The sequence below is a fragment of the Cyprinodon variegatus genome, unplaced genomic scaffold (genome assembly GCF_000732505.1).
Source record: "Cyprinodon variegatus isolate N-32 unplaced genomic scaffold, C_variegatus-1.0 Scaffold636, whole genome shotgun sequence".
Lineage (NCBI taxonomy): Eukaryota > Metazoa > Chordata > Actinopteri > Cyprinodontiformes > Cyprinodontidae > Cyprinodon > Cyprinodon variegatus.
Genome location: NW_015151089.1, coordinates 198,454 through 206,877, shown reverse-complemented (window position 1 = coordinate 206,877; position 8,424 = coordinate 198,454). Strand labels below are relative to the sequence as shown.

At 37.2% G+C, this 8,424-nt stretch overlaps 2 protein-coding genes across 2 annotated transcripts in view; one reads left to right on the top strand and one right to left on the bottom strand.

Annotated features, from left to right (window-relative positions):
- The window catches only part of LOC107096599 (poly(ADP-ribose) glycohydrolase-like), a 36,242-nt gene extending 34,183 nt beyond the window's left edge, over positions 1 to 2,059 (top strand). The window contains exons 15-16 of the mRNA XM_015393329.1: positions 1,199 to 1,327; positions 1,850 to 2,059. Coding sequence (XP_015248815.1) covers positions 1,199 to 1,327; positions 1,850 to 1,968 — 248 coding nt within the window. The 3' untranslated portion in view covers positions 1,969 to 2,059. The remainder of the gene's footprint in view (positions 1 to 1,198; positions 1,328 to 1,849) is intronic.
- Positions 2,060 to 4,826: 2,767 nt separating this feature from the next.
- The window catches only part of LOC107096598 (2-oxoglutarate dehydrogenase, mitochondrial-like), a 47,400-nt gene continuing 43,802 nt past the window's right edge, over positions 4,827 to 8,424 (bottom strand). The window contains exons 18-20 of the mRNA XM_015393328.1: positions 7,255 to 7,418; positions 6,971 to 7,125; positions 4,827 to 5,212 (exon numbers count right to left, since the gene is read on the bottom strand). Of these exons, the coding sequence (XP_015248814.1) occupies positions 5,080 to 5,212; positions 6,971 to 7,125; positions 7,255 to 7,418 (452 nt within the window). The 3' untranslated portion in view covers positions 4,827 to 5,079. The remainder of the gene's footprint in view (positions 5,213 to 6,970; positions 7,126 to 7,254; positions 7,419 to 8,424) is intronic.

Below are 8,424 nucleotides of genomic sequence, written 5' to 3'. Positions count from 1 at the left end.
TTTCTTCCTGTTAAAAGGGAGTTTTTCCTCTCCACTGTTGCTACAAGCATGCTTAGTGTGAGGGATTGCTGAAGAGTCAATGAGTCGATGCAATCAACTGGTTTTACTTAGATAGAAAACTTTGAATCAATCTGACTGGATGATCTGATGAACTGTAAAGTGCCTTGAGATGACATGTGTTGTGAATTGGCGCTATAGAAATAAACTGAATTGAACTGAATTGGACCAGCACCAGATAAATGTAGAGATGCTGCAGTTATTCAGCTCAAGGTCAGGGGTTTATTATGGTGTAAAGTTTCTGATGTGATAGTTGAAGAGTGGAGTGGACCCAGGGCAGAAACACAGACTAAACAGGTTGACCTTCTGGCAGGTAACAAACACTTAAAGCTACGCTGGAATGTCTAACAGTATTTTCATAAGGATGGACCAGTCAATATCAAGACCTAAATCATATGAGGAATTTGTGGCAAAAACCTCAACCTCAACAACGGCAAATTATCCACCCAATAAGCTGGTGAAGGTTCTCAGTCATCCAAGTTATAGTCATTTAAAAAATAAGAAAATTAAAAACAATCCAAAAGGACTTTGTTTCCAAGTTTGAATACGTTTTCCTTACCATCCGGCCAACGTCTGTTTCAATTTGCATGTTTTCAAAACAAAAAGAAGGTTTTGTTGGGCTGCTGTATCAAACCTCAAACTTAACACTATTCATGACATTTGAGTGAAAAAGCTTCCCCGATGGGAAGCGAAACCTCTTCAAATTTGGAAACAAAGTCCAGTGGATAGTTTTAATTTTCTTTTTTTGGAATATCCATTCAATTTTAATGAGCATGGGCCATTTTTACAAGAATAAGCAAACATTTCAGAGTCTAGGTGTTCAAAGGTGGAAGAAATAAATCCTAAAAAAGTCTCGGAACAGTGATTCAGCAAAATTCTGCAAAATATCAACATAGCAGGTAAAATTAACAAAAAAGTGGTTTATATTGATTTTTTTTTGTTCCATTTTACTTATGGCCTTTTCACACTATTAAACCCAACAAAATGCTTTGAACTTTTCACATTTTGCCACATTAGACCTCCAACTTCAAAGCTGTGTCTCATGCAGGTTATTTTGTTAAATTTCTAGGACAGTGGACCTGAATCAGTTCAGGCAGGAAATGTTGCATCCGTCACAGTGACGCTGTCTTTTCATTTGCAGCTGTGATCCAGCTGATGGCCGCAGCAAAGGCCAGAAGAGGTTTGGTCTTCTTCACATTCAAAGATGATTATCTGACAAAGAGGTTGCAACAGATTTACCACTCCCTGGTATCACAGAAGGCGACAGTTGGTGAGACAATTCATGACAGAAATTATTTTTTCCCCCAAGTTGTGAACAGGAGCATTGGGGGAAGAGTTGGTTAGAAAAAAAACTCCAGGGTGCTTAGACTTTAGAGGGTGGATGAGATCTGCCCAGAGAATCCCAGATCTTTAGATGATGTTTAACCACTTTAATATTTCATGGTGATCTGGGGCAGTGCCCATTGATGTAATTCATGTGAAAACTTATTTTCCACCAAGAGCTTTCCTTGATCTTAGTGCTTATTTGAATTTACAAAAAACATATTTTTTTAGATGCCCCAACTGTAAAGTTGGAAATTTTTCAGAAATAATACAATATAAATTGTTTTATTTTATGTAAATCTTAAATGGAAATTGATATAATCCACATTTTGTGAACTGTCTCTGCTTTAGAGTTTTCCATTTTCTACAGTTTTTAAATCATAAGATTGATTATAAAATTAAGAATTTATTGCTGAGACTCCCCTTAATTCTTTCTATAAACTATGATCATTTCTCTTTTTCTTTTCAGGCCAGCTGTATAAACATCTGGAAATTTACTGTAGTCTTCAACGTAAACAAGGAACTTCACATGAAGGCCTTTTTGACTACCTGGGAAAAATAAAACTACCGGTAAATAGTTCACTTTAGGAATTCTCTTCTATTTGCTTGAAACTGAAGGAACGAGATAAAACAAATACAATGAGAGTCAATTATGATGATGATTAGCTTTTTGGACGATCAAACAGGAATCAGCGCGTTCAGCCCGTCTAAAAATATCAACCAAGGCATCAAATTTTACTCTGGTTTCTTAGATGCTGCTTGATGAACCTTAATGTTGAAACATCTCATCTCCAAAAACCTCCAAATGTTGATTCCTCCTGATAAATGATCTGGATTCTTTCTTGGTTCCATCTGTACCGCAATGAGTTTAGTGCAACATGATTTCCTCTCATCCAGACGTTATTTGATGAACTGTAAGAAAAGTTACAGACTAAACTTGCATAAAGTTTTGAGTTAAACCACAGCTTTGATTTGAGTGCATTGATTTTAATGGCTCAACTAAATAAAACATGAAGATTAGTGATGAAAATATTTTATTCTTTTCCAAGCAGGCAGCACCCGATGAAAAATGGTTTTTACTGATTCTTTGAGGGAAATTAGCTCAAATTTGAAGGAATAATTTTTTTTTTTCGACAGAAGTGGACTTTAAAGATTAACGTTTTAATATGACAGGAGAATTTAGACTAAAAAAAGAAATACAGAAGCTTGTGAAAACTTTTGCTCCTAAACTGACTGTAATTCAGATGCTGCTTAAAATGTTGAACTTCTAATTAAATGTGTTTTCAATGATCTTTCAGTGTGTCGAATCATTACTGATGTTTAGTGTTTTTTCTTAGACTTCTTTCTTATATTACTAGACTCAACTCATAGTTAGTACTTTACTTCATAGTCAGCTATACACATGGGCCAGTATTAGATACTGATGGTATGATATAGACAGTGGTTTGATGATACTAACAAAGACATTTAAAATAAAAATATGCTAAATTATTTGCTCAATTTATAACAGTTTCTTTCTGTGCTAAAAGTATAAATAAAATGTTTTAACATCACCTATAATGCATAGTTGTTGTTTTTTTAATAGAGCAAGATAACATGATCCCCAAATCAATTTCCTTCAGCAAAAAAATAAATTAAGTTTTACTTTATTCATAAATGAGAAATCTGAACCTTAAGTCTTAAGCATAAAAAAAACAACCATTTTTGAAAAAAAAAAACATTTAGGACCTTTCAGCTCTATACTTAGTCTTTTTTTTAGTTTTTTGTGTAAACAGGTTTCTCATTTCTTCTCTGTTCTGTTTACAGAGCATAGGAAATAGTTAGATTTTATTCCATTAATTCAAGCAAAGAACATGTTTTATAAATGGAATAAAAAGAAGAAAAAATACATTTTGGAAATGAAAACATGAAGGGAAAAAGAAATCCAGAAATTAAACTCTCCAAACTTAGTTAGCCCACTAGGGATAAACTTTAAAAAAGTTTTGAGAGTAATTTTTTCCAAGTTATTCGATTGTCTCAAACGCAGGGACGTAGCTAGATGGGGGGCCAGGGGTGGTCATAGCCACCCTTAGCCAATCATTGGCCACCCCTGCAATTTTTTCCCCCTCTAATACAGATGGTGGCAGCAGTAATACTATCAAGTTGAATATTAAAAACATTTCCATTTTTTGTGGCTAATTATGCACATCAATATACTAACATCAAAGATGTAAAATACAGAATTGATGCTATTTTCAGAACTACATTTTGTTTTATTTGGGGTAAAGAGAAAATGTGTCTCTGTAAGTCATCTAGGACTCCTCAGTGAAATCAGAGATACATAATTCTGATAAAAACGTATCAATAATCAATTTATGTAGATATTAGACACAATGAGTAAATTTAAGCAAATATGAGATCAAAATGGTCCCAAACAGGTGAAACCTTTTTGCTGGGAGGCTGCTCCAGATTTCTTGATTAATTTGATGACGAACGGCAAAGCAGATGTGGTTATAAGCACAGTTTGACACAGCTCCTGTATGGGACGATCTTGAAATGACGCACAGACACAGAACTTTCCTATAAGAGCTAGACACAGGCGCAACGCTAACACAATAAACATGTTTCTAACGTCCATGCAGACCAATAGAAATGTGTCTTCACTCCTCATTCAAAGAAAGCCTGCCTCCACAACTGAAGAGTAAGCAATCTGTAAAACTCCATTGGAAAAAGAGAAATACATTTAATATATTTTATATCTTTAATATGATAAAAAAAAAGGAACATTTTTAAAATGGAATACATTCTCTGCAAACATTTTATTGATTTTTTTTTTTTTAGATTGATTTTCTGATTGCATTTCATTTATTCTTTTTATTTAAAGAAAAAACATGTTCCTTGCTTGCAAAAAAAAAAAAATTTGCAAAAAGCAACAAAATTCACTATATAAAAGTAAAAACCTGGATTCTAGTGAGCAGATGTTCTGTTTCTCACCAGTGGGGCTGTAGGCTGTGAACGGTGTAGCTGCTGCTCTACAGACATGGAGCTTTTAGAGCTGAACTTTAAAGCAACATTACCTCAGATTGATGGACAGGATTTTCCAAACAGCCGACATTGTCCTTGTAGGCAAAGAAAAATGGGAGCTACTGTCAGCATTGCAACATTTTTAGCTCTGATGCTGTTCAGACTCCTGCTTTTAGAGGGAACCTCGATACCAAACACCAGTTCATCTTAGCTAATTCTCAAAATAAATTAGTTTAAATAACTGATCTCAGTCCAAGAAGCACCTATAAGAATTCTAAAATAGTTTCTCCAGTTTTTATTATAATTCCTGTAGATTAGATTAGAATTGTGATTCTTTCTGGTTGATGAGTTAAAACCAACAGAGCCACATGAGCTCTTAGTTTGTGAGGCCTGAATGTTTACCCACAAAGTTTTTGTTTGTTATTAAAAATTATTCACCTTATTTCTCCACCAGCAACTATTTTAGTCAACAATCAAGAATATATTTCCCTTTTTGATCAGCTATGAAAACAAATTACAACTTGTCTTGAACAGTGATCACATTCAGTGCAAGTTAAAGGCATTGTTTGTCTTGTCCTTCACTTTGAACAAGGAGCCTTTATGGAAACAGAGTCAACAGTTTTGTCTTGTCCGTTTAAAACGGTAGAGATGCCGGTTTTATGGACCCTGACGTCGAGCAGGCAGGTCAGATCCGTGTTAGACGGGACGCTGCGGTTTCCGTGGGAACTTCTCCAGATCGAAGGCTGTGTCCAGTAAACGCTGAAGCTCGGTGAGGTGGGTGTGCTTGTTCCCTGTAGCCGGAGCTGCTGCCGGGTCACGGCCGGCGTACCTTAGAATAAACACAGGCACAAAAGGTCAAACCTTATCCTGAAGTTACTGACGTCATCATTGGCGTCTTCTGAGGTCAAACAGGTTATAGGATCCCAGGCTATTATGGATCAGACTGGAGGTGAACCTACAATGTCTTTAAAAACATTTCAAATATGTTCATTGAATTGGGAAGAAAATAAAAACATTCCACCAAAACAGAACTAAAAAAACGAGAAAATGCAGAAAGAAAATGGAGAATTAAATTTAATGACTAATATTTTTTAAAAATTGTGTAATAAATTGTTACATTCATGCTGATTTTTACAGTTTCTATCTTAGTCAGTTAAATAAGATGCTGCTGTCATTTTGCACATCTCTGATGTTGCTGCTATTTTCAAATATCCATTTTTGTAAAAATGTCCATAGCTGCATATTGGTTATTTATTATCCAGTTGGACAGTTTTTTATATTGTTAAAACACTTTACAGTTCAGTGTTTTATACTCTTCACTCTTATGTTACTCATTCATTTTTCTAAGGACCACATTTATGTAGGACAGTAAAGGAATTTTCTATTCTATTTCACAATTTCAATATGCAGGGTTAGAGTTAATCCAGATTGGAGTAAATTCCTGCATTCCCTGACTTTTCTGATTCAGAAAGCTAGGAAGCCATTACCAGGATTTAAATTAGCAGCGATCTGCAATAGAATAAAACTGAGCCACTTTTTCATGAACAACCTGTTTGAGTTTTGATCACAAATATTCTGATATCATCAATTTAGTTTCCTCAAAGGAAAATCAATCCTAAAATTGGTTTCAAGAAATAGTCAGAATGATGTCTCAGATGTGCTCTATTGGATTCCGGTCCGGGTTCAATCCATAGCTTCAATGCCTTCATCTTGCAGGAACTGCTGACATGAGGTCTAGCATTGTCCTGCATTAGGAGGAACCCAGGGCCAACCGCACCAGCATATGGTCTCACAAAGGGTCTGAGGGGCTCATCTCGGTACATAATAGCAGTCATGCTACCTCTAGGAGCATATCGAGGGCTGTGTGGCCACCCAAAGAAATGCCTACCCACACCATTGCTGACCAACTGGCAATCTGAAGGATATTGCAGGCAACAGATCGCTCTCCATGTTGTCTTCACATGGGATCCCGCTTTCATCTGTGAAGAGCACAGGGCGCCAGTGGTGAATTTGCCAATCTTGGTGTCCTTTGGCAAATGCCAAGCGTCCTTCGTGATGTTGGGCTGAGAACAAACCCCCATCTGTGGATGCGGGCCCTCATACCATCCTCATGGAGTTGGATTCTAACCATTTGTGCAGGGCTCTGGCAGTGCTCCTCCTGTTCTTCCTTGAACAAAGGCAGAGGTAGCTGTCCTGCTGCCAGGTTGTTGCCCGCCTACACCCTCCTCCATGTCTCCTGGTGTGCTGGCTTACCTCCTGGTAGCGCCTCCGCCCTCTGGTCACTACGCTGACAAACACAGCAAACCCTCTTGCCACAGCTTGCATTAATGTACCATCCTGGATGAGCTGCAACACCTGAGCCACTTGGGTTGTAGAGTAACATGCTACTACAACAGGGAAAGCACCAGCAACATTCAAATTTGACAAAAATTCAGCCAGAAAGCATCGGCACCGAGAGGCAGTCTAGTGAGTTTGTCTTGCTAATTGCCAATAATTTACACTATTCTAATTGCCAACAGCATGTGAAACTGATTGTGTACAGTTTGATCAATTTGCCATTATAAACAAAAAGGTCTGCAAAACCTACCAGATGGGGCGGGTACGACGCAGTGTAGTACGAAGGCGGGGTTTGACGTAGTCATAGTAACCCTGGTTCTTATGCTCCTCCTGACACCAAACCAGATCAGCATTCATGTAGCGATCAGTCTCTGCTTTCACCAAGTCAAAGGGGAACGGGGACAGCTGCAACGTTGGACAAAACACAAACTGAAACTGATGCTTGTCTAAGAGTCCGTTTTATATTCATGCTGTGGTATTAATCCGAGCCTGGAGACGTGGTCAGTTTGTTTAAGTCATGGTGGAATCAATCACCTGTTCAATACGGATAATAGCAACAGCATCATCCATGCCTCTGGTCTTGCGTTCCCGGATGAGCTCATAGAAGATTTTGCCCGTGCAGAAAATGACCCTTTTTACTTCCTGTGGACTGACTGCTGCTGGTCCCTCGTCTGGGATGAGACGCTGGAAGTGGGTACCTGGACAGAGAAAAAAAACAGAACAAAGCTAGAAAGAACTGAGAGATAAGACCTCTGTCTCATTATACCTTCACATCTCACAAGGTTAACTCTTTATAGGGCGCTCAGTGAAATACTTTGAAAATCAAAATATCAAGCCAACAGTGTTATTGGAATCCAGGACAAGACCTTATTACCAAAATATGGATATTTTGATAGCAAAAATTTATGTCAATGTAATAACAAGAAACACCAACATAACCTTAGAGGCATTAATGCTGATACTGGCACTGACATTTTTAAGTTTATAAACTTAAACATGATTGTTAACTAGGCTTATTAGCTTTTTAATTTTACTTGATAAGTTTTTAATTAGCTTTTTAATTAGCTTTTATTCTCAACAATTTTTTTTCCAACTTAAATTACATTAGGTAACATATCATTCAAGGGCTCATCTATTTGGTCAAATACCAAAATAAGATGTACAGCCATGTAGCATTATCTTTGCTGAATAGCTGGATATAGATCTTGTGCTTCTAGAACTCATTGAGGGACGGGGACTCCATTAGTAAGGGGTATGCAAGGGATCAAAAGCGCCAAGTTGCCCTATAAAGGGTTAAGGAATCCTTAAAAAATAAAAAATCCCAAATTTTGATATTACTCTAGATTACAACAAAACTGAATGTTTCTAAACAGACAAAAGCAGAGCTATGGTGGATTTTGTCCATATCTTTTGTCCATAATAATGCAAATAACCCAAAAAGAAAAGAAATAAACACTCTAATGCTTCAAAAACATTACCTTCTATGGCAGATGTAATACTGAGGAAAAGAAAAATCCTATTACTGCATTCATAAAGGTAGAATGTGATCAGGAGGAGTATTTTGGAGAGGTTGGGGAACTCCTGATCCACAGACAGCCATAGTCAAGCTGAAGGTGGCTAAATGTTTGTAGTTACTGTTTCCAGAGCTCTGGCGCCCCCTAGCAGAGCAGAGCCCCACACTATGAATAGCTCTGGCCTACTTAC